At 39.2% G+C, this 27089-nt stretch overlaps 1 protein-coding gene across 5 annotated transcripts in view; it reads left to right on the forward strand.

Annotated features, from left to right (window-relative positions):
- Positions 1–27089, forward strand: part of scube1 (signal peptide, CUB domain, EGF-like 1) — a 120257-nt gene that overhangs the window by 12840 nt on the left and 80328 nt on the right. For all 5 annotated transcript variants that reach the window (XR_013816590.1, XM_079818014.1, XM_079818013.1 and 2 more), the window contains exons 3-4: positions 4116–4241; positions 22667–22801. Coding sequence is in view for 4 of the 5 variants with exons in the window: in XM_079818014.1 (XP_079674140.1) it covers positions 4116–4241; positions 22667–22801 (261 nt within the window). In the remaining variant the exon portion in view is untranslated. The remainder of the gene's footprint in view (positions 1–4115; positions 4242–22666; positions 22802–27089) is intronic.

Consider the following 27089-nt stretch of genomic DNA (forward strand, 5'->3'; position numbering starts at 1 on the left):
TCGCTGCTCGCCACATACCCCCAACGCCCTTCGCAGGCCGGGGGGTACCCACGAGCCTGCGCTCTACTCCCCCCCCCCCCTCCCCGGGGGGGGCGATCACGGCGGCCGCGGCACCTGGGGGTAAGGACAGCGAGGTGAGAGAACGGAGCCGGGAGCACGAGGAGCGACAGAGACGAGAGAGTGGAGAGAGGAGAAAAAAAAAAATTAGTCCGGTTCCCTGACACACTGCCGCTCGGTCCTCAGCCCGCCGAGAGGCTCTTCCTCGCGGTGCTATGCGATGGCACTGGACGCTCGGTGGACGGCTCGATCCTCCTCCGCCCCCTGGCGGCCGGTGGTGGCTCCTCCTATCGAGGGCAGCCAGAGCGAATCCCATTCCCGCGCTCCCTGCTCCTCCCCAACATGGCGGACGGCAGCAGGCTCCGGCTCAGGGCAAGCGCTGGCGATTCCTCCGCTCCCTCTCGGACGGCAGCCACCCACCTCGACCCAGGGGCACGGCAGCGAGTTCTCCGTCCCACCGGATCTTCATTCGCTCCAGCACCACCGCCTCGGGCAGCTCCTCGCGGTCTTCACGCATCCGCGCTGCCCGACCTCCTCAGCACCGCGATCCCCCTCAGCAGCGAGGGCTCTTCGACAGCATGTCTCTCCTTCCTCCCGGGTTTCGGCACCAGTGTAACGAGGTTAGTTCGTGTGGGAAGAAGGAGGCGGGAACCGGCGAACAATAAACAATAAACTTTAATCAAACAAACAAACAACGTGAAAGTAAAAGCGGCAGCCCCTCACGGACGACTGCCGCACACATACATAAACAAAACCATAAATAAAAATACAAATTAAAATCCAGGCCTGGTCTTCTCTCGTCCTTCACTGTTGTCGCTCCTCCTTTATACTCCCGTCACTCCTCCGCGAGAGACGAGGCCAATGCGGCACGCAGCTGGCGCTCATCATCATAATAATGACCGCGACCTCGTCCCGCTCTCACGGTCCCTCAGCCTCGCTGCTCGCCACAGTCATATACGCCTAGAATGACTTGAGGGTGAGTAAATTATGGGCTAATTTTCATTTTTGGGTGAACTAACCCTTTAATTTGAACTTCTCACAAAAAATGTCACCCAATTCATTACACACACATGAATTTGTTCTTAACCTTGTTATAATGTTAATGAATTTGGAGTATTTTAAATAAGCGACTACATGCTTGAGGCGAATTTCAAACTGCGTTTTTACACCCTTGAAGGGCACTTTGGAAAGGGGACGCTATTTGTAGAAGCCTTTCAAACGAAAGTGAACAACTGAATCCCTTCACAAAGTGCCCTTCTACAAGTCTGTTAGTGAAGGGCACATGCGATGGTCACTTCAAGAAAGTACTTTAATAATTTACGGTCATGTGACCCAGGGAGACAGAGTCTTCGCGATTCATTTTAAATCTGTGACGTGAGAGTTAACATGTGAACAGAATCATTGAAGTTGTTTGGTTTCGTTGTGATATACTATTTCGTCATGTAATTCATATTAAGTTTAAATAGGTTTGCATTTAATGGTTTGTGTTCTTGCTTAACTTAAAGTTAAAGGCATAGTTCATCCAAAAGTGAAAATTGCCCCATGATTTAGGCCTACTCACCCCCAAGCCATCCTAGGTGAATATGACATTCTTCTTTCAGACGGATACAATCAGAGTTAAAAATGTCCTGTCTAATCCAAGCATTATAATGGCAGTGAATGGCAGCACAAAAGTCGAAGCTCCAAACAGTGCATCCATCCATTATAAATGTACTCCACGCGTTTAATAAAGGCCTTCTGAAGCGAAGTGATGCATTTGTGTAAGAAAAATAAGGCGTTACACTTTCTTCATAAGTTGAATACGGAAGGAGGTCCACCGGAAGTTAGTGTTAATTACTTTTATTTTTTGGGCGAATTTTTAGGTGAACTATCCCTTTAAGAGTAGACCGGGAACACACACAAGCTTTTTTTAAAAACTTCCTTATATAAATGTACTTTTCATCTCAACACCACTAATAAGATATTCCTGTTGTCGCTGTCTAGCGTTGTCATGGTAACATTCCATGTGACGCTAATGAGGAAATTACGTGGTTTTTCATTGCTCCCTTCGCCAAGTGCGTTCCAAATGGATTCATTATGACGCACAAGTGCCCTGCTTCCTCCAAAGTCTCCACTTCAAGGGCTCTGGCCTTTGGAGTGAGTAGAGCATACACTCTAAAAAAAAAAAGGTTCTATATTGCACCAAAAATGGTTCTTGGCTCGTAATCATAGGGGAACCTTTTTTAGTGCTATATAGCACCAATTTTGGTGCTTCAGTGGTTCTTCAGCGGTTCTTCAGAGGTTCTTCAGCGGTTCTTCAGAGGTTCTTCACCGGTTCTTTGACTAAGGTGCTATATAGCACCTCTGAAGAACCGCTGAAGAACCACTGAAGCACCAAAATTGGTGCTATATAGCACTAAAAAAGGTTCCCCTATGATTACGAGCCTTTTTTTTTAGAGTGTAGGGATTTTCACTTCCAGTTGGAATTTACCCTTGAGGTTAGGTCATTTGCATAAAATATGCCCAAATCATCTCCATATAAGGGCTTTCAGCAAAAAAACTTTTAGTCACTCTCAGCAAACATATGATACTCTCTAAAGACACGCTCTTGCTTGAGAGCACACGCAGATGATCTTAAAGCAATACTAAGGCCTGGTTTCACAGACAGGTTTTAGATTAAGCCAGGATTAGGCCTTAGTTCAATTAGGACATTTTAGTAGCTTTTATAAATGTTCCCTTTAAAAAAACATTGCTGGTGTGCATCTTGAGACAAAACAATGGCACTGACATATTTTAAGATGTCAGTACAAGTTGTTTCAGTTAAAACAGCTCAAACATGCATTTTAGTCTAGGACTAGGCATAAACTAGGTCTGTGAAACCAGGGGTAAGTGTGCCATCCTCGAAACCAGTTAAAACACAATAAACACCTTTAATAAAGACCTCGCATTAGCAAGCTGTACAAACAAGTATCTGCGTTTTTTTAATGCAGAGGAACCTTGCATCTCAAGCTATGAACCTTTTTATGATGAAGCATAAATATCTATGTTTAAAATTTTATCTTAAAGTGATTGTAAGGCTTCCCAGAGTATGTGATTTTTGCATGCATGAGGTTTCAGTGAGTACATTTCACACAGACTCAACGTGTTGTTTTAAAGTGACCGTTATTATGGTGAGATCTGAACATAAATCATGAAATCTGTCATTCCTCCATCTCATTTACCTTCAGGGGACTTCCTCCATCCATCTGCCTCTCCTTGTCTTTTTTTCCTTTCTTCCTGTGGATGTAGCGCTCTTCACGAGCATGTACGCTAGATAAAACGTTAATGAAACATGAACTTTTTGTTTGCTCCAGAGTGTTTATGGATGTTTTTGTGATGAGCTGGCTCCGGGTTTGTCTACTGTGATGGCCCTTTTCCACTCTTTGATAGACAAAAGAAATAAAATACTAGTGAAGTATTTATGCCTCCATAATTTTGATGTATATCTGTGTGTGTGTGTGATTTGTGTTTGTGGCGTGAGCATGTGCGCTTGTATGTGTGTTACTGTGAACTCGAAAGATCTGAATAGATTTTCAGTTTTGACTGGATGTTTTTGCAAAGAAAAACAAAACATTCTTAAGCGCAGTTCTCACTGTCCTCATAGGCACAGTTGCACAACGCAAGTGTTATTTGTGGGAAATAACGTGGATATTTTTAGTTTGTGCCGTATGTCTCCAAGAACACAAGCCAGGTTTATTAAATCACACTCCGAGGTATACAAAACACAAAGCAGATACCGGCTATCATTGTCTGGCAGAGAACAGACACTTTCCTCTCGATCTGATTTCGATGTATTCAAGTGTGTGAGTGAAAGAGAAAGAAATATTGTGTTTAGTTTAGTGTCCCCACTTACGTCTGTCTGCTGTACATACTCATAGCCATAATGGAGGCTTGTTTCATAAGCCAACTGTTCTTAAACCTCACCTCTGCTTAGTATCAATATCAGGATTTGAACAATCCCTAACCTTAGTATTAAACTTGAACAGTAACTTTTGTGTTTACTGACTCCATTTTGTGTGTGTGTGTGCTGTCCTTTTCAGATATGGACGAGTGTGAAAACGACTACAATGGCGGATGTGTTCACGACTGCATCAATATCCCCGGGAACTACAGGTGCACATGCTATGATGGATTCATGCTGGCAGACGACGGGCACAACTGTCTCGGTAAGACGCTAGAGAGAAAAAATACACACTCAGTTGCCTCTCTTGCCGGACTTACAGATGAGCTAGTCCCTCGTCATCTCTTTGCCCGGCTAATGACCTCTGTAATGACCCCCTCTGCAAATGTAAACAAATCTGCCTCAGCGATCTTTCCGCGCAGCGCCTCGGAAAAGGCCAGCCGAGCCGCGTCTAGCGCCAGTATTCCATCCCCGTTCTGACAGGAGCACGCCAACAGGAACCTTGCGATTATTTTCATCTCTTAAAAATGTCACCCAAATGTCACCAGTGGCGCAATCGCGTCCAATTCCCAGAAATTGGCAGTCAGGTCTGATGTTTATGTTAGCGGTTAAAAATGGAAGTAGGGGAAGAAAAGGCTGAGAGAAAATTAATAACTTGCCATATCATATTTATTGAAATAGTTCAAAGATGAAATTCCATGACCCGGAGAGTTAGGTCTGGGTCTCATGGTTTTGCTGGATTGCTGTGGGGATTCAGGAATTCGTTAAAACTGTGTTTTTTGTAACGAGTCTGTCTGCGTTACCGCTCTAAGTGAGTGCAGATGTGTCTTTGGTGGAATGCGACTTATCAACCTGAAGTGTGGTGGCTCTATAGTGACCACGTATTTGAGTGTCACGAGAGATAAAGAGAGAGAAGACGGCAATGGCGTTCGATGAAGAACTTGAACCGCTCTCATCTCCTCTCTCCTCTCAATCCAAAGGAAATATGTGCGCCGAGCCGAGTTTCAAGATGCTGAGGTCATCATTTTTCATTAGACATTGTAATGATGATGGATCCCAGAGCAGGACATCAGGGCTCAGACCTTCAGAGACCTTTAGCACCTCCTCCGCCTTGCTACATCAGCTTGCACGATTTCCTCAGATGTTTTGTTTCCAATTCAGAACAGAACTTGGGTTTACAGTGATGGCTTACACTTTATTTTAATGTGTACCTGTTACAGTGTAATTATAGTACTGAGTAATATTAATTAAAGGGATAGTTCACCCAAAAACGAAAACTAGCCCATAATTTACTCACCCTCAAGTCATCCTAGGCGTATATGACATTCTTCTTTCAGACGAATAAAATCGGAGTTATATTACAAAAGTCCAGGCTAATCCAAGCATTAGAATTTGATTCATAGTTGCTCTGTTTTTGAAGTCCATAAAAAGTGCATCTGTCCATCAAATAACGTGCTCCACGCGGCTCCGGAGTGTTAATAAAGGCCTTCTGAAGCGAATCGACGCATTTGTGTAAGAAAAATATCCATATTTAAAAATATATCAAGTAAACTTTCAGCCTATCGCCTTCTGTGGAAAAATGTTGAATGTTGATAGTGAAACTCAAGATGCGTACGTGACGTCATGACGAGCGGACCTGGTCGCGTTAGTCTTTCGATCGGTAGGGGAACTTTCAACAATTTTTCCATAAATTGAACAGGGAAGGCGGTCGGCCGAAAGTTTACTTTATAGAGTTTTAAATATGGATATTTTCTTACACAAACGCATCGATTCGCTTCAGAAGGCCTTTATTAACACCCCAGAGCCGCGTGGAGCACGTTATTTGATGGGCAAATGCACTTTTTATGGACTTCAAAAACAGAGCAACTATGAATCAAATTCTAATGCTTGGATTAGCCTGGACTTTTGTAATATAACTCCGATTTTATTCGTCTGAAAGAAGAATGTGATATACACCTAGGATGACTTGAGGGTGAGTAAATTATGGGCTAATTTTCCTTTTTGGGTGAACTATCCCTTTAAGTATACATGTACTTACTATAGGGTTTAGGGTTAGTTGCATTTAATTATGCCTAATTTATAGTTGTTATTATTATAGTAAATACATGTAATATGTTTAAAAAGGACACATTCAAATAAAGTGTTATCCAGTGATGACATTATATAGTAATACCATGATATTTTGATATCATGTACTACTTAAAGGTGAAGTATGTAATTCCCAACCCGATCTAGTGAGATTTCGTAAGTATTGCACTAGTTATCATATGAAATCATATGAATTTGTACAATGTGACTGGTACGTAAACGTACAATCTGTGTGTCCACCAAAGCGTTTTTTCCTGAGGCTAGTGTATTTTTCCAATTGTTTTTAATGGGGGTGCACCTTTTTAAAAACGGCAGCAGCGTGGCAAGGCGTTGAGCGTCTATTTCACGCTAAGCGCTCGCCGTTTTTTTTTCCCGGTCGACGAGAGTTGAAGAATGTTCAACTTTGGGTAAAACGCAGCGCTCATCACTGTCACTTTTTACCTATTCGTCCAATCACTGTGAAGGAGGGGCGGGACAAATACCACAGTAATACCACGCTCTCAAGTGCCTGCAGCAAGCCGTTTTCAAAAGAGCGCTGGCTAAAAACACTTTGGTGGACACACGGCCTAAAGGTCTGATTTCGGATGAACTGTACGATGTGACTGGTATGACTGGTATGATTTATAAGTAAAGCATTACCATTAAAGGGATAGTTCACCCAAAAGTGAAAATTCTATCATAATTTACTCATCCTCAAGTTGTTCCAAACCTGTATGAGTTTCTTTGTTCTGCTGAACTCAAAAGAAGATATTTTGAAGACTGTTTGTAACAAAGCAGATAGAGCAATCATTGACTACCATAGTATTTTCCCCCCTACTATGGTAGTCAATGGTTGCTCTATCTGCTCTGTTACAAACATTCTTCCAAATATCTTCTTTTGTGTTCAGCAGAACAAAGAAACTCATACAGGTTTGGAACAACTTGAGGGGGAGTAAATGATGACAGAATTTTCATTTTTGGGTGAACTATCCCTTTAAGGTCCACCTCTAATAAATATTGTATGAATTTGTACAAAGTGACTGGTACGGAAACGTACGATTTTTAGGTAAAAAGTATAAACCCAACCCTTTAGTGGGACATTAGTCTCAGCCTCAGACGTCACGCCCACGGACCGCTGGCTGAGCGTTTGATACATATGGCACACTTAACTGGACACACTTCAGGAGTTTCTAAGTCGTCATCTGATCTTGAATTTTACCGGATGTCTGGGAGTTATGTGTGTCACGTTCTTTAAACGGTCTGCCCGAAAATAAAGATGCTGTGATGCCAAACCCCCTCATGGAAGAACAGCGCCGTCGTGTGTACAACTCTGACAATGAGCGCTTACCAGGATCAACTAAACACTGGATTTTGTATGTAAAGTTTGCAGCATTGACTCTTTAAAATACGTCCAAGAGTTTTACACATCGGTTATTGTAGGGTGATCAATGTTACATTGTTCACGCCCCTAAACATGACGCGGAACAAAACAAACTGTGATTGGTTGCTTTACATGTAGGTCTGGCTACGTGAGACTAGTGTCAATGTCAATGTCAATGTCAATGTCAAATTTATTTCTTTCAGTGGGACATAAGCAGATCGCATTAAAAATTAAGTATGAATTAGATTGGTTGCGACTTCTTATGAATTCGTACAATTTACAAAAATACTTACGAACTGTCATGAAAGTCTGTTGGTCATTTCTGTGCCACTAAAAGCATCTAAAAGAACATGTAAAAAGCAATGAATGTTTGCAAACACTCCCTTCGATTTCTATTAGTAGGCCAAAAAATAGTCCTACCTCCAAATTACACAATTGATTGAGCCAATATTGTGAAAATTCATTTTGTTGCAATTGTGCTAACAAAGTCAGGCAGTTCAAGGCAGTTCTGATCGAAATCACTTGCAAAGGTCTTCTATACTTTCTGAATTCGTAGGTAGAAACTTCCCAAGGATTTGAACAGATTGAGCTGCTTAAACAAGCAAGGTGATTCTAGTGCCTTGGCCATTACACAGTGCACAGCTACCAAATTCACTTACCATGATTTGTACTCCATTATTTCTTAGAATACTATGGTCCTACCATGGTACTATGTCCAAAAAACCAAGGTATTACCATAATACAATGTCTAAAAGCTGTGATAATGCTGTACTCAAACCTTCATTCTTTACTTTCTCTAACTCTCCTTAAAATCTCTCTCTTCCATTCTGTCTTTGCTCTCTCTTGCTCTCTCCGCATTTTCTTGGTTATCTTGGCTGTGGGTCTCTTTGGAGTAACTCCAGGCTGTTTCCCTAGAGGCGATAGACTTGCCTTCTATTTGACATCTTTATTGTGGAATGTCTCAAATACAAGTCTAAATGATGGCTCTGGGAACTAAGACAAGGCCGTAGAGGGCCATCAGCGGCATTGAGGGGGCTCTCCTGTTCGAGCCCCCCTCCTTCTGCTGCTCTTGTTATGTCTTTCCCTCCGCTTCCAGTTTTCTGTCTGACTCGCTACATTTCTCTTTGTTTCTTCCCCTTTTTTTCTGTCTTGTCCTCGCTCCTGGATTTAATCTGGTTCTGTCTGTCTTTGTCTCAGCCCCTGTCCTCCACCTCTACCTAGAAATAGATTGACACAGAAAAAGTGAATCATTTAGAGATTTTCCTCTCCTTGTCCTCTTCTTTGATTTGCATGCAGTATCAGAGTCACTTTAATCTTCATTTGAGAGTTTAAAGGAATGATCCCGGTTCCATAGCATTTGTGCCTTAAAGTTTGTTACCCCGTACAGTGATTCCGACTGTCCCTCAGGTTTCTAAAGAAGGGCTTAGAGCTTAACTTATTCTGAACTCGAAACATTCAATGAAACACTTCCACACACAGAGATGTCGTCATACGCACCGTTTCCTCCTCATGCACTCTCTTCTGTCTGCTTAATGCTGATGTTTCTCATTCACACATCATCTGTGTGTGTGTTTGTTTGCTCTTTCAAAACCTCATTCGTTCTCATTGATGCTTTACCGTCATATGTCGTGTTGTCATAGCACCCCTCATGTTTCTCATTGGCATGTGTTCATTATGGCAAGTTCAGATGGAAGTGAAACCACTAGAACTATTGACCTTCTTGAAAGGTTAAATGAATCATGTTTATGACGACCTTTTCCTGTAATCTCTTTTTTTGTCTATTTGACATTCTCTTTCTATTTCATTTTCTCCACGGATGTATTGCTTAACCTTTTCCAACTCACTTCCAGATAATTAATGGCTTCTTTTAACTATTTTTTTTTTCTGATGAAAACGCGATTGGTGTGTACTCATGCAAAACCTTGCATCACAAGGATGTTGTGGATGGTTGCCAAGGTGTTGCTATGTAGTTTTAAGTGATTGTTAGTGTGTTGCAATGCAATTGCTAGGGTGTCATGTGTAGTTGCTTTAAAGGGGTCATATTATGCCCCTTTTAACAAGATTGAAAATAAGTCTCTGATGTCCACAGAGTGTGTATGCGAAGTTTTAGCTCAAAATACCCAACAGAATTTGTTTTATAGCATGTTAAAATTGTCACTTTTTGAGGGTGAGCAAAAGCGTGCCGTTTTTGTGTTTGTCCCTTTAAATGCAAATGAGCTGCTGTTCCCGGCCCCCTTTCAAGAAGAGGGCGGAGCTTCAAGAGCTTGTGTTAGCATCCCCGATTACTTCACACAGACACAAATGTCAGAAACTGTTCAGCCTTTTATGTTCAAACCAGAGTCTCAAGAAGAAGTGGGCGTTTCTGAATGGTTAGTTGATGAATTTATGTAGCTGATGTGGATTTAACTGTCTTCAAGTCATCGATTTGCATATTCTGTCATGATAATCTATAAATCGCTTGTGTGGGAACTGTTGTCAGATGCCTACAGAGCCAGAGAATATCTGCTGCTTGAAGATAGAACAGGTATAGTTTAGTTTAATTAAGGTTATAACTTATGTTGTCATCTTGCTTTTATGACATGCGATTGAATTTGTGTTACAGCAACAGCTTGAGCAGACTCCCAAATGTAAATGCTCTACTACAACAACTCTTCCTCTTCTCTAAAGCAGCCCAACATGGCCTCACCCCCTTTGTTTTGTGTTCCCAGGGCAGGGCTGGCCCGAGGCAAATGCTAGGGGCGCCACTCATCCATAGGGGCACCAAAATGTATTACTGATAATATTTTATTAATATTCGAAATATTACCAAATAAAGCGAAAAAAAAACGTAACTAAGTCCACCGCCTCTTCCCGGTCCGCCTCATCAATCTCCCACGCCGAGCTTGAATTGCGTCAGAAATAGAACGCGCGATCAGTTTAAAATTAGGGGAATTTGTTGTGTCGCCCTCTGATGCAGGGAGGTAGGATAAGGGATACACTGCAAAAAATGCTCTTCTTACTTAGTATTTTTGTCTTGTTTCTAGTCTAAATATCTAAAACTTCTTAAATCAAGATGCATTTACTAGATAAGTAAAATGACATAAGATATATTTTCATTGACAAAATTAAGTGAGTTTATGCTTAAAACAAGTTAAATGATCTGCCAATGGGGTGAGAAAAATAATCTAGTTTCTGATTGAAATCTTTTCTGTCCCAAACAGAAATAAGACCATTTTTCTCACCCCATTTGGCAGATCATTTTGCTTGTTTTAAGCAAAAAAATTCTTCAATTTGCCCCCCCCCGAAAACAAGAAAAAATATCTTGTCATTTTACTTGTAAATACATCTTGATTTAAGAATTTTTAGATATTTACTAATTATACAAATACTAATTAATAAGAGCATTTTTTGCAGTTTAAAGACAGAGGTAAAGTGATGTAGGCTAATGAATAAAGCAGAGCTGTAGTGTAGAAAACAGAGTCTTTCTGCCCCATTTTGTTTGTTTTCATAAATGGCTCCGAAATACTTAATTTTAAACTGCAGTTTTAGTAGATTTATAAACTGTTTAATAGGTTAAAGAGTGAAGAATAATGTTAAATAATTGAATTATATTCTCTGGAATATTGGAATATAACAAACAAAACATCGTATTTTATTGCATTTCTCAAATGGTATGTTAAGTTATATCAGAATTATTACTGTTTTTGTCGTTCTAGATGATGAAATATCTGCTGACAAACTGATGTTTATCTATGCATTTACATAGAACTACTCAAACTGCGATCGTTGGCGGAGATAATGAAGAAATGTCCATAGAGTTGTTTACTTCGATGTTTATTAGCGAATGAATGGTTAAGTAAATGTTTATATAATTAATTACGGTGTTTTAAACAAGTGAATCTTGTTTCACACACACATGATATTATTATTTATTTGCAAATACTATCAATTTTTTAATAGCCTAATGTTTTTACTCTAGTCGAGCAGTTTTAAGGGGACATATGGACATTTTAAAATGTATTTGCCGACAGGTTTATTTGAAATAGCAACATTTGATTGAAATTTCACATTAAATATCTACATTTCAGACATCCCAACCTGAAAAAAGTCATTTCAGGGAGGTATCTCCTCAACACCCCCCCCCCCCAAAAAAAAAAAAAACATGAAAGGAGGAAAGGTATCCCGAATTTCACCACAGAACATGACTTTACTTGTATAGTATAATACAATATATCATTAATATATCATTTCTATAGGCCTGTGCAATTATTTGTAAAAAATTATGTAAAATTATGTAGATCACTTTTACTATTTATATAAGCTGCTTATACTATTTATGTAAACTGCTTTTATTTATATTTCATTGTAACTTTAAACAGGTCTAAGGAGTTTGTTGTTTTCATGTAGCCTTGGCAACTAGCCGACCTGAAAAAATATGCACATGAAATGAAACTTGTTTAACTCAACCATAACATGTCAGTTACAAACTGTACAGCCTGCAAGATTGTCATTATGTTTTTACTTTATACTTTCGTTTTTTGGGGCACTCTCCCTCTGCCATGGCGCTCCAGTTTCTAAACACAGTGAACTGATTAATTCGGTTCGGGAGAAGAGATAAAAGCCCGCCCACACTGACAATTGATTGGTTGACTTACCGAAACAGGCCAATCAGGATGCTCTCCGTCTTACATGCGCTTCATTAGGTGCACACTAGCACACACACGCAAGGTCTCTCGCTCTCTCTCACTCTCTCTTTCTCTCTGCCGTGCGCGCGTGCACAGTTTGTGTCTCGCATGCGCGCTCTTGCTCGCTCGCTCGCTCTAGATTGCGGGAGAATTTAACTAATTTGTGGGCATCAGGGAGCCGCTATAAATATGCGGGAGACTGCCGGAACTTCCGGGAGACTTGGGATGTCTGACATTTCTCAGTTTAATTCATGGTGAAAACATGAATGTGCGTATTTAAGTGGAAGATTGCTGCCATCTACTGGAAAACAAACACTTTTGCTAGTTCTCAATGAATATTTTGTGCATGAATGTTAGATTCACTCTTGTTATTTTTGTTTGGGCTGTAATGTGGTGTAGGTGCTATTTTTGTATAGTTTAACTATCATCAGCCTTTTAAAAAATAAAATAATAATAATAATATCATGAACATAATGACGGAGTAGAATGGACTGGACAACATATAAAACAACAACAATAAAAATAAAAATAAAAACATTAATGCATTACAAAAATGAAACAGTAGTAATTCCACAACTTAGACTGATAACATGTAGTGCTAAACCTTGATACAAGGGGCACCAAGTAAAATCTTGCCTAGGGCAGCAAATTGGTCAGGGCAGGGTTTATGTACATTTTTGGGTTAGTGAAGAAGCTCGTTAGCCTGGGTGCCAGCCGAACTTAGCCCGCCCACAACATTTTTACTCGGGCAGTTCGGTCTGGACTTGATCGGTAGAGAAGTAATTATGCCCGAACAGAAACTGTTCGGACCAATGAAATTGTCAGGGCGGGCTTTAGACGATGATGGACAGATGACAAACAGTAACGTAATCATCCACGTCATCAAAGGCGCTTGGGTTGAATTTGTTCTAATCCTAAACGGAGAACTTGTTCGTATATGCATTCACCTTTACTATTTCTCTCAGAAATGATGATTGTGTTGGTAAGTACTCAGTGTATCCTTAAATTCTTTTTTTTACAACACCGGCAAAGATCGTTTACACTCATCTTTTTCTTCTAACATTAGGCTACTTATTCCAGCGTGCGTGCAGACAGGGTTGCCAAGTTTTTACAACAAAACCCGCCCAATTGCTAACGTTCCTCAAAACTAGCCAAAAACAAGCCCAATAGCTTTCCGGGGGGGTTCTCTGGGGAAAAAAAGGCATTTGGGGGGTGAAATATGTGTTATTTTGGCAGGGCTGCCTGCTAAAATTTGCATTCCTGGGTCTGTATATCACATAATTGGGGTCGCTTCAACCCGCGGACATGGCAACACAGTGCAGTTGAGTTCTGTTGACATTTGACAACTAACGTTATGCGTCGCTCCGTTGCTCTGATTGGTTGTAGGTCTATCCAATTGAGGTCTTTCCTGGTTCGGTTGAAACACGCCCCATAATCACAGCCCAACGGTGCAGTATCAGACTCATATTCTGACTAGAATTGAGTATGACGACGTCAGGCTAGAAGCTCGTTGTAATCCTTAAAAAGGGATTTCTTTAAAAGAAATGATCTCTCTTTGCATTGAACTCTGAGCATCGTAACTTTGCGGAACATTACACACTAAAGTTGAAATCATGTGACACCTTTTTGCAATTTGTACAATTTCTGTCATTATGCAAGCATGTTTCAACAATAATGCAGTTACAAGAAGTTTTGAAGTGGGCTTCAAAAATGCCACCGTGTGAGGGGCTAAGCCATTTGGCATATTATTTTAAAGCAACTTCAGAGACCAATGGGCAGAAATTGTATGACTTGTACTCACTGTACTTTGGCTAATTAGATTGTTTTCAACTGCCAATAATAGTACTCCATGTTTAAAACCGTGCCACAGATACCCACCCCACCCAACCGAGAGTAATAGCACATAGGATGAGCAATAGCAATAGTGACGCTTGCCTTAGTGTGGCTTGTGCCACTGATTACGCTCCGCATAAACACACACACACACACACACACACACATTCACAGAGTGTGTTCAAACGAACCCACTGAGCGCTAACCAAACCGCAAGCTCTTTGAAATGGGACGGAAATCAGTGCTGTGGCTTGTCTGCCTGGCTGATCTTGTGTAGGAAGTCGTTTTAGATCTCCACATGTTAACAAGTTAAAGCTTTAATTGATTTAGGATTGGCTAATGGGGAGCTGATTAAAGAGCCATTTACTGCAGTTCCTCTGTCTTTTTCATTTCCATTCTTATTTGTTTTCTCTCTATGTGCAGGCAGCTGGGCTCAATGTGTTGATCATTTGGTCCTTTTTTTTATGAATGCCTGCGTTGCTGCTGCTGTTTATTTATCTTTCGGCTGCTTTTCCCCTCTCGTTCCAACATCAGAGTGGGAGAAGAGAACTCGTATAGTTAGAATTACAACACGGGGGATGTTGTAACTGAGGTCACTTTAAACAAGAGAATTCTCAGTACTGTTCTGTTGAGTTGTGTTCACTTCACTTCACTTCACTTTAGTTCAGTTCAGTTTAACTCAGGTCTCTTCTCTTCTCTTGAGTTCATTTCACGTATTTTCTATTTGATTTTGTTCTGTCACTTCGCTTCTGTTCACTTCACTTCTTCATGTCACTACTGTTCTGTTCTGCTCTCTTTGCTTTGCTTCTTCTCTTCACTTCTGTTGAGTTAATTTCACTTCACTTCTATTTTGTCCTGTTCTGTTTGTTAACTTCGCTTCTGTTCACTTCACTTCACTTGTGTTCTGTTGTTCACAATTCTGTTGCGTTCATTTCACTTCAGTTTTGTTCTGTTCTGTTAACTCCTGTTAAGTTAACTTCACTTCACTTCTGTTTACTTCACCTCACTTCACTTCTGTTTACTTCTCTTCACTTCTGTTTACTTCACTTCACTTGTGTTCTATTGTTCACAATTCTGTTGAGTTAATTTTACGTCACTTCTATTTTGTCCTGTTCTGTTTAACTTTGCCTCTCTTCACTTCACTTCTATTTTGTCCTGTTCTGTTTGTTAACTTCACTTCACTTCACTTGTGTTTTTGTCACTTCGCTTTTGTTCACTTCACTTCACTTCTCTTCACTTCACTTCACTTCACTTGTGTTCTGCTGTTCACAATTCTGTTGCGTTCATTTCACTTCATTTCACTTAAGTTTTGTTCTGTTCTGTTAACTCCTGTTAAGTTAATTTTACTTCACTTCTATTTTGTCCTGTTCTGTTTGTTCACTTCGATTCAGTTTACTTCTCTTCACTTCTGTTGACTTCACTTCACCTCACTTCACTTCTGTTTACTTCACTTCACTTCTGTTTACTTCTCTTCACTTGTTCTATTGTTCACAATTCTGTTGAGTTAATTTCACGTCACTTCTATTTTGTCCTGTTCTGTTTAACTTTGCCTCTCTTCACTTCTATTTTGTCCTGTTCTGTTTGTTAACTTCACTTCTCTTCAATTCAATTCACTTCACTTCACTTCGAGTCGAGTTCGAGTCGAGTTCATTTCACTTAAATTTTGTTCTGTTCTGTTAACTTCTATCAAGTTAATTTCACTTCACTTCTATCTTGTCCTGTTCTGTTTGTCACTTCACTTGTTCTGTTATTCACAATTCTGTTGAGTTCATTTCATTTCAATTTTGTTCTGTTCTGTCCTATTCTGTTAACTTCTGAGTTATTTTTACTTCACTTTTATTTTGTCCTGTTCTGGTTGGCACTTCACTTTGCTTTACTTCTGTTAATTTAACTTAAATTTTGTTCCATTCTGTCCTCTTCTGTCCTGTTAACTTTTGTTGAGTTAATTTCACTTCACTTCACTTTGCTTCTGTTCAGTTTACTTCTTCACTTCACTTCACATCACTTAACTTCCCTTGTTCACAATTCGGTTGAGTTCATTTCACTTAAATTTAGTTCTGTTCTGTCCTCTTCTGTTTGCTTCGCCTCTGTTCTGTTAACTTCTGTTGAGTTAATTTTGCTTCACTTCTATTCTGTTCTGTTTGTCGCTTTGCTTTGCTTCTGTTCAGTTCACTTCACATCACTTGTGTTCTGTTGTTCACAATTCTGTTCAATTCAGTTCACTTCAAAATCTTCTGCTCTCTCCTCTTCTGTTCACTTCACATCTATTCTGTTAACTTCTGTTGAGTTGATTTCACTTCACTTCTATTTTGTTCTGTTCTGTTGCTTCACTTCGCTTCACTTTTCTGCAGTGCAGTTCTTCACTTTGCCTCCGTTTACATCTGTTCAGTTAATTTCACTTCAGTTCTGTTCATTTTTCTCCACTTCACTTATGTTCAGTTCTTTTCTGTTCCATTTAGTTTTATTCACTTGACTGCACTTTCTTCTCGTCACTTCTGTTCTTTTCTGTTCAGTCCTATTCTCACCTCTTTGATTTTTTTTGTTCTTTCACTTTTATTCTGTCCTCTATTTCGCTCTTAATTTCCTCCCCCCGCATTCTCTCTCTCTCTCTCTCTCTCTCTCTCTCTCTCTCTCTCTCTCTCTCTCTCTCTCTCTCTCTCTCTCTCTCTCCTGTTGTGTCATGTCATCTTCGATCTTTTCCAAATTAAAGTTTACACAAGAGCAATCAAACAAAACAAAAGCATTCTAGTTTAAACTCGCAGGCCGGGATGCCAGGGCTCTTGTTTAAATTTTGGCAGAGAGTGCCTTAATTGAGAGATGACAGCTGAAATGTTATTTTTTCCCCTCCTTTTAAAGCAAGAGAGTGCTGTCACACTGATGATATCTGTTTCCATTTCCACATTAAACACGGCACACAACACGCTCGCAGCTATAGAGTCACTCGAGACAGAGGCAGCCAGCATGTCTTCTCCAAACCCTCCTATCAAATATTACTCTCGTCCGTGAACTGACAAATAAGAATCAAGCCACAACGCCTGAATTGTTACATGCGGCGGTAAAGAGATAAAAGCTTGTGATCTGGGTGGCCTCATAAGTGATGTTTCCCTGCATCTGTTCCGGCATTTTTCTCAGGAGAAAAAAGAGAGAAAGAGAGATGTCAACATGCGTTTCAGGGAGGAAGGAAAAATAGTAAAAGGAAAGTGGAAAGAAAGAGGTGACAACCTACAAAATAGCAACATGTCCTTTTTTTTTTTAGAAAGGTCGAGGCAAGGTATCAGCCACAAAGTTTCATTAATTCTTTTAACACTTGTAAATGAAGATCGCAAATTATTTACAATGTGCTGAGGGTAAAATGTAATTACAAAATGCATGTGTATTTATGGTGTTACATGGCAACACTTTCCCAAAGGAACATTTTATTGCTTAGAGTTTGCACTTTTATAGCTTAGGAGACTAGCGGAGTTCTTCAATGAGTTTTGTTTATTATTATTATTTTGTGTGTGTGTGTGTGTGTGTGGGGGGGGGGGGGGTTTGCATGTTTTTGTTAATTATCAGGACACAAATGTGTATAATGACATGGGTATGACATAGGTATTACAAAAAGAGGGTGAAATATGAGGAGGTTACCCATGTCCTCACTTTTCAAAATGCTTATAAATCATACAGAATGAGTTTTTTTTCACAGAAAGTGAACTGCACAGTCTCCTGTGAGGGGTAGGTTTAGGGGCAGGGGCAGTGTAAGGGGATAGAAAATACGGTTTGTACGGTATAAAAACCATTACGCCTATGGAATGTCCTCACATTTCACAAAAACAAACATGTGTGTGTGTGTGTGTGTGTGTGTGTGTGTGTGTGTGTGTGTGTGTGTGTGTGTGTGTGTGTGTGTGTCAACTCCTAAAAAATCTAAAGATTGGGGTCAAATTTTTTCTGAGAAATAAGTACTTTTATTCTGTAAGGAAGCATTAAAGTTTCTTAAAGCTACACTGTGTAACTTTTTTAGTTTATTCTTAGCTAAAAACACTTAGTTCTTTCAAAAATATATGTGCTCATTAATGTATATTTACTTCTTTCAAGTAATAAAGTATTCTCGAAAGTTTATGATATGCCATTGAAAATACATACGGTAATGGGTTCGAATGCGGGTCGCCATGTTGCCCCTCCATCTTGAAAGTACATCAGCCAAAGACGGACATACCTGTGAATTCAAACTTCGCCTTTCGCGTTTTAACACTCGATGGCACCGTGTCGAATGTGGACGAGGTCGAACTGGAAGCCATATTAATCTTGGACTAAATCGGCCACCGTAGGAGTTAAAACGAAATCGGAATTGAGAGGAAGAGAAACTAATATTCACTGGATGGTCATATACCTTTTAACCGCTAGATGGCGGAAATATCACACAGTGTAGCTTTAAAGAGATAACCCCCCCCCCCCCCCCCCCCCAACAAAATGAAAAATGTGTCAATATTTACTCACCTTCATATTTAGAAACTTGAGTTTCTCTCTTCTGTTGAACACAAAAGATGATATTTTGAAGTAACCAAACAGTTGACGGTAGCCATTGGTAGTCATGTTGGATAAACAATTGAGACGTTAAAGATATTTAAATTGTACTTGTTAATTTCCTAAAGGTTTGCTAAACCAACTTGAGCTCCGTTCATGCTGTTGTTAAAGCAAAAAAGGGGGCTGAAATTCTCAAAATCAATCTCACATTTTTAAACCCTACTATGTAGTAGAAAAAGCTTTCGGTTCCTGGGGCGGACAGGGATGCCTCTGTGGACGAGGACATAAAGACCCCCTCTCTCGAAGGGTACAGTAGTTAATAGGACAGTGAAGGCCTTGCTGTCCTGGCTGTGTTAACGAGACGCCCCTGCGGATGCTAAAATAAGAGTTATTTCGCCAGGTAAAGCCAGGAGCCACATAATAAACCACTGTGACCAAATTAAACCATGAAAAGTGGGTGTGTTTGCATGTTGTGGATGAGTGTATGAATGTATGTCCTACATTCATGCATGTCTTTCGGCTGATGCGTTTCGGTATTATTTATTAGGATGTCACGAGGAAGAAATAGAAAATGGATAGCATGTCCAGACATTATCTTTAATAAAGTTAGCCCAAATAAAGTGTACAATCCACTCAGGACACCAAAGCCAGAGTTCATAAGACAGTCCGTCTCCTTTAGCACATGCTGTCTTAGCTTGTACGCTACATGGGATGTTGGGAAGTCAGTGGGTTTGTGCCGCCGCGCTCAGGCGCTAACGGCTGTAGAGGTCTTTACGCACACAAATAAAGAGCTTGTAAAACTTGCTGCCTCTCAACACACTCCAGAAAGACAGGGCTGTAAACACAAACACACGTCCACTTTAGCTGTCACACAACATGTAAACGTGACACGGTGTGGAAACAGACACTGCGATCTCTCTCTCTCTCTCTCTCTCTCTCTCTCTCTCTCTCTCTCTCTCTCTCTCTCTCTCTCTCTCTCTCTATCTATCTATCTACGTATACACAACAGTCACTTTGAGCGTGTTTGTGAGTGCAGCGCTCATAATTCACCTATGACAGCGGAGGAAACCGGCGTGTTGTTTCCACACCTCATTTACCGAAGCTTTGATGCTCAGTCAGCCTTCCAGTGTACAACATTCAATGCGAGTTTTATAAGTGGCTTGTAAACAACAGAACCAGATTATACTGAACAAGACAGACGGAAACATACCTACACAGGCGGACAACGCATACTCGTTCACTCGACCATGTGTTTTGTGCAGTTGTGCTGTGACATTTCCCATATAAAAGCATAATTTAATAAGGCATTCTCACACAACCTTTTTTGTTATTTATAAAATGGCTTCATTAAAGCCTATGTGACCCCATGGAAGGTCAATTTAAAAGAAAAAACACATTTTTTGGCACAATGTGATATTTGCTAGTTATTTATTTTTAATATTTATGTTTACATTTGACTGTATTCTGATTGCAATGTTTAACTTATACTACTAGAATTCTCTTATGTTGTCTATTCAAATTATATGTATATGAATTACAAAATAGTTTAATTTAGTTTCACTTGGTTTTTAGTTTTTGTTAATTTAGTTTTGTTTCATTCAAGGTTTAAGTAATATTACCAGAATTCACTTATTTTGTCTATTCAAACTGTCGACATATGAATTTCAATATTTTTGTTTAGTTTTATTTTGTTTTGTTTGTTTTAGGTTACTTTAGTTTTGTTTAAGGTTTGAGTAAAACTACCAGAATTCACTTATGTTGTCTAGTCAAACTGTAGGTATATGAATTCCAACAGTTTTGTTTAGTTTTATTTAGTTTTGTTTGTTTTAGGTTTGTTTAGTTTTGTTTAAATTTTGAGTAATTGTACCAGAATTTACATGTGGCCTACTCAAACTAAAGTTGACTATAGATATATGAATTTCAATATTTTGTTTAGTTTAGTTTGTTTTTGTTTTGTTTTGTTTTGTTTTGTTTTGTTTTGTTTTGTTTTGTTTTGTTTTGTTTTGTTTAATTTAGTTTAGTTTAAGGTTTGAGTAATACCTGAATTCACTTATGTTGTCTATTTAAACTGTAGATATATGAATTCCAACAGTTTTGTTTAGTTTTATTTAGTTTAGTTTGTTTTAGGTTAGTTTAGTTTTGTTTAAGGCTTGCGTAATTGTACCAGAATTTACTTATGTGGCCTGTTCAAACTATAGATATGTGAATTTCAATATTTTGTTTGGTTTCATTTAGTTTAGTTTGGTTTGGTTTAATTTAGTTTTGTTTAGTTCAAGGTTTGAGTAATACTACCAGAATTCACTTATGTTGTCTATTTAAACTATAGGTATATGAGTTCCAAAATTTCTGTTTAGTTTAATTTAGTTTTGTTTGGTTTGGTTTCGTTTAGTTTAATTTACTTTTGTTTCGTTTAAGGTTTGAGTAATACTACCAGAATTGACTTATGTTGTCTATTTAAACTATAGGTATATGAATTCCAAAATTTCTGTTTAGTTTTATTTTGTTTTGTTTGTTTTAACTTACTTTAGTTTTGTTTAAGGTTTGAGTAATACTACCAGAATTTACTTATGTTGTCTATTTAAACTATAGGTATATGGATTCCAAAATTTCTGTTTAGTTTTATTTAATTTTGTTTGTTTTAACTTACTTTAGTTTTGTTTAAGGTTTGAGTAATTCTACCAGAATTCGCTTATGTGGCCTATTCAAAATATAGATAATTTTTTTTTAGTTTCATTTAATTTAGTTTGGTTTGGTTTTGTTTAATTTACTTTTGTTTTGTTTAAGTAATACTACCAGAATTCACTTATGTGGTCTATTCAAACAATAGGTATATGAATGTCAGCATTTTTGTTTAGTTTTGGTTTGTTTAGCTTAGTTTACTTTTGTTTAAGGTTTGATTTACAAGTATTCACTTATGTGGTCTATTCAAACTATAGGTATATGGATTCCAAAAGTTTTGTTTAATCTTATTTAGTTTAATTAGATTTAATTTAGTTTAGTTTAATTTCGTTTCGTTTTGTTTCGTTTAAGGTTTGAGTAATACTACCAGAATTCACTTATGTGGTCTATTCATATTACAGGTATATGAATTCCAACATTTTTGTTTAGTCTCATTTAGTTTAATTAGATTTAATTTAGTTTTGTTTAATTTAGTTTAGTTTTGTTTCGTTTAAGGTTTGAGTAATACCACCAGCATTCACTTATGTTATTTATTCAAACTATAATATTAATTCCAAATATGTTAGTTTTTTTTTGTACTACCAGATTGTGTTATGTTGTCTATTCAAATCATAGGTATATGAATTCCAAAATGTTTGTTTGGTTTCGTTTGGTTTTGCTTTGTTTAGTTTTGTTCAGAATTCAGTTATGTTGTCTATTCAAACTATAATATAAATTCCAAATATGTTTTGTTTTGTTTTTTGTTTGAGTGATGCTACCAGACTTTTTTTTTTTAGCTATATGAATTCCAGACGTGATCCCCTTTAATGTTCTTCTGGTGTCTATGGTGGTTATGGCCCTGTTAACTTTAGCCTGAGCTTGATGAGGGAAAATGTAAGCAAACATTCAGCAGAAACCTCTTTTAATTTAAATGGTAAAAATCACAAATGGCATGTGGGAATGACAGGCCACACTGCTGGAAAAGTGCCGAAAAGTGACAGAAGAGTGGAAGTGGTGGTACTCCGAAACAATAGCACCCCCGAGAGAAAGAGAGAGAGAGAGTTATGGGCTGCCGACTCCACAGAGGCAGGTTGCTGTGTTAGGGCTGCATAAAACTCACTCATGTGTGTTACTGGTCTCCAGTGTCATGCTGTTACTCAAACCAACACACCCACAATGCCATTTATAGAGCTGTCTAAGACACAGCATTGGGCAAACACACACTGGACATTTATTCACATGATACTCGCATCCAAACAGCTTTAAAAAGTTTATCCTGTGCTTTTAACAATTTAGCCAATGAGGATGACAGATATGTGCGTCTGTTTACTGGTTTATTTGTCTGGTAGTTGTGTTTGAAAACTTGAACGTCTAACTACTCATTTAATCAACATTCTTCAGTAGCCGCAGAGAAGAAATCAAGGAAAATCATCTCCGGATAAACAAACACGGTTGCAAATACCTGAGCTGAGCCGGCTTTGGTTACGCAGAGAGACGGAGCATGATGGTTTTTCCCAGATCCTTGTGCTTGAATGACTGTGTTTGTGTGTCTTGTAATGACCGTGTGTGTTTGCGTCTCTCTAGATGTGGACGAATGTCTGGACAACAACGGCGGCTGTCAGCAAATCTGCGTCAACACCATGGGCAGTTACGAGTGCCAGTGCAAAGATGGGTTCTTCCTGAGTGACAACCAGCACACCTGCATCCACCGCTCAGATGGTGAGTCTGATAATACTGCGCATTGTCCTGGCCAGCTGTGACCGAAACAAACCTGACATTTTGTTTTTTTAGCTTGTGATTGGAGTTTTATCATGAGTTGCTTTGCCTGCAGTGAAATCTCATTGGTCTAAAATCACGCTCAGTTAAAAACCTTTAAATGGGGAGAAAATTATATTATATTATATTATATACACCGATCAGGCATAACATTATGACACTGACAGGTGAAGTGAATAACACTGATTATCTCTTCATCACGGCACCTGTTATAGTGGGTGGGATATATTAGGCAGCAAGTGGACATTTTGTCCACTGGGGAACACATGGCATCAGGATGCACTATGGGAAGAAGGCAAGCCGGCGGAGGCAGTGAAGCTTTGGGCAATGTTCTGGTAAATATTGGGTCTTGCCATCCATGTGGATGTTACTTTGACACGTACCACCTACCTAAGCATTGTTACAGACCGTGTACACCCTTTCATGGAAACGGTATTCCCTGGTGGCTGTGGCTCTTTCAGCAGATAATGCGCCTGACACAAAGCAAAAATGGTTCAGGAATGGTTTGAGGCGCACAACGAGTTTGAGGTGTTGACCTGACCTCCAAATTCACCAGATCTCAATCCAATCGAGCATCTGTGGGATGCGCTGAACAAACAAGTCCGATCCATGGAAGCCCCACCTCACAACTTACAGGACTTAAAGGATCTGCTGCTAACATCTTGGTGCCAGATACCACAGAACACCTTCAGGGGTCTAGTGGAGTCCATGCCTCAAAGGGTCTTGGCAGCAAAAGGGGGACCAACACAATATCAATGTTATGCCTGATCGGTGTATAAAAGAGCTGCAAGTTAAGGCATAAATAAATAAATACCTTTTTTATTTACAACCCCAAATCAGAAAAAGTTGGGACAGTATGGAAAACGCAAAAAAAAAAAAAAAGTGATTTCTACATTTACTTTGACTTGTATTTCATTGCAGACAATATGAACACAAAATATTTCATGTTTTGTCTGGTCAACTTCATGTCATTTGTAAATATGCATCCTTTCCTGTCATTCAGACCTGCAACACATTTCAAAAAAACTTGGGACAGGAGCTAGTAATGAGGTAAAATGGTTAAATAATGATGTGATTTGAAACAGGTGATGTCAACAGGTGATTGTAATTATGATTTGGTACAAAAGCAGTCTCCAAGAAAGGTCTAATCCTTTAGGAGCAAAGATGGGCTGAGGATCGCCAGTTTGTCAACAAATATGTGAGAAAATTATTGAAATGTTTAAAAACAATGTTCCTCAAAGAAAGATAGGAAGAGATTTGGATATTTCACATTCAACAGTGAATAACATAATTAAAAGATTCAAGGAATCTGGAGGAATTTCAGTGCGTAAAGGACAAGGGCGCAAGCCTAAGCTGAACAACCGTGATCTCCGATCCCTCAGGCGGCACTGCATCAAGAATCGTCATTCATCTATAAGCGATATCACCACATGGGCTCAGGACTACTTTGGCAAACCTTTGTCAAGTACCACAATACGTAGTTACATCCACAAATGCCAGTTAAAACTGTACTGTGCCAAAAGGAAGCCCTATGTTAACAGTGTCCAGAAGCGCCATCGACTTCTCTGGGCTCGGAGGCATCTGGGATGGACCATAACTCAGTGGACACGTGTACTGTGGTCAGATGAATCAGTATTTGAGGTATTTTTTGGGAGGAATGGACGCCGTGTGCTCCGGACCAAAGAAGAAAAGGATCATCCAGACTGTTACCAGCAACAAGTCCAAAAGCCAGGGTCTGTCATGGTATGGGGTTGTGTCAGTGCCCTTGGCAAAGGTAACTTGCACTTCTGTGAAGGCACCATTAATGCTGAAAAGTACATAGAGATTTTGGAGCATAATATGCTGCCTTCAAGAAGACATTTTTCCAGGGACTTCCATGCATATTTCAACAAGACAATGCAAAACCACATTCTGCACACATTACAAAGTCCTGGCTGCGGCGGAAGAGGGTACGGGTACTTGACTGGCCTGCCTGCAGTCCCGACCTGTCTCCAATAGAGAATTTTGAAGGGCAAAATGCGACAACGAAGACCCCGTACTGTTGCCCACCTTAAGACTTGTTTGCAGGAAGATTGGGACAAAATTACACCTGAAACACTTCATCACTTGGTGTCTTCAGTCCCTAAACGTGAAAAGGAATGGCAACATTACAAAGTGGTAAATGCTTTACTGTCCCAACTTTTTTTGAAATGTGTTGCAGGTCTGAATGACAGGAAAGGATGCATATTTACAAATGACATGAAGTTGACCAGACAAAACATGACATATTTTGTGTTCATATTGTCTGCAATGAAATACAAGTCAAAGTAAATTTAGAAATCACTTCTTTTTTTTTTTTTTTTTGCGTTTTCCATACTGTCCCAACTTTTTCTGATCTGGGGTTGTAGAAAAAGAAAAAAAAAAGTTAAAACTTACAGTAACTTACTGTATGTTTGGTCTCTAAATGAACAATTATTAAGTACATTTTATACACTTTAAGCTGCAAAATATATAAATGCATAAATATAACTTTTCCATGGTATATCAAGGATATTATATCATGCATTTTGAGTTGTGTAGTTATATATTGTGGCAAGCAGCGAGGCTGCTATTCATATTTAATAATATAACTAAACATAATTTTTTGAACTGTGACATATTTATGAAAAGTGTTGTCCAATACTCGTGGCGCAAATCCAATCCCATACTAAAAGTTGTGATTTACGTCTGTCATTTTGTCACTTTTGCTGTTATTGACGACTGGAAGTTTGTCTCGTCCTGTTAGGCCATTGTCTTATTCTTGTCATGTGTCCGCGTGTACCCTGTCATTCTCACTGTGGGTTCAGAACAGCCAATTCAGCAGCATCTCACTTCTGACAGTCTTGACCCTGGACAGAGCTGAGGGTCGAAAGGTGGAAGTTGAAGGCTTGAACGCGTAGGCGGCCAGCGGGCATGTCTTTGAGTGTGGATGGTGCATGCAGTTCAAATGCATGGCGAAGTCAGTTGTGACATGTGACTTCATGACGTGTGTGTGTGTAGATCATGCGACCCTCTTGTGCTTTCTCATTCCGCCTGTCAGAATTAACTAATGATGCTTCTCCATGTTGAGGCGGACACATTCCCACACACTACACAAATCTGAGAGATTCGCACACATAGTCATGAATGAGGGTGGGTTGCTTCGTAATCGCATCTTTGATGTCCCTCACAATCATGTGTGGAATGTGGAGAGGAGTGTACGGCCCCCTCCTTTTCATCCTCTCCTACTTTTTAAGGCTGTGTTCGCTATTTATATGAATGTGCATGTGTGTGTGTGTGTGTGTGTACACTGTGTATATGAGTCAAAATCTGCTAAGGGGTAATAATGGATCAACAGCTTTAAAAAGGGATTTTTCACTATTACTTACACCAGGATATGCATTTTCATGGGTTTAAAAAAGTATTTTGTTATAAGAGACAATAAAAACAACTTTGTGCATCAAAACCATTCCTGTCCCAGTAAAAATGAACTTGATTTTCAAAAGTCAACGAATTAGTGACAGCTGAATGTAACATTTCTGACAAGCCAAACTGTCAGACTCTGAGCAACGTGTATTTTATTTAAGCCACGAAATAAACATTCAGTTAAACAACTACGCAAGGAGCATTTCAAACGTCTCCAGCACATTTTATAATTACACAAAAATCAAACATAGCTGACCCTTCACGCACGTTATCTTGTCCGTCAAAAACTTAGGCTGGCTGTCGGTTGGAATATTAGAACTAAAAACATGGGCATAACACACTCATGGGCATCAATCACTTCACTGAATAAATGATTATTACCTTACGATCTATCTGTTCTCAAATCTACATAATTTGAATATCATGACATTGATGTCTGTCAAAATATAACGTGCACAATACATGGTAGTATTTATGAGAAGCAGAGGTCCAGCGCATTTCCTGGAAAACCCACACTACTGGATGTTTTGACTACGCCACCGCTTTCCGAGAAGAGGGAGAAAATGGCGGCCTGAGCGGCTTCAATGTGCTGTCTGTCAGAGACCATAACGCACATAATGCATAACATACATAAGTACAAATTTGTTCTTCACTCTCTAAAATTGATCAGGGAACTTATTGAAATACTTCAGACTGCATGCTAAAGCGAATAAATCATTTTATAGTATATTTGCATCATTTTCATTATCAAAGTTTAGTAAAAATTTGTTAGTTTTTTTCAATAAAAGATGATACATTTTGATTTGTT

Source organism: Gobio gobio (assembly GCF_949357685.1).
Source record: "Gobio gobio genome assembly, chromosome: 5".
In the NCBI taxonomy this organism is placed as follows: domain Eukaryota; kingdom Metazoa; phylum Chordata; class Actinopteri; order Cypriniformes; family Gobionidae; genus Gobio; species Gobio gobio.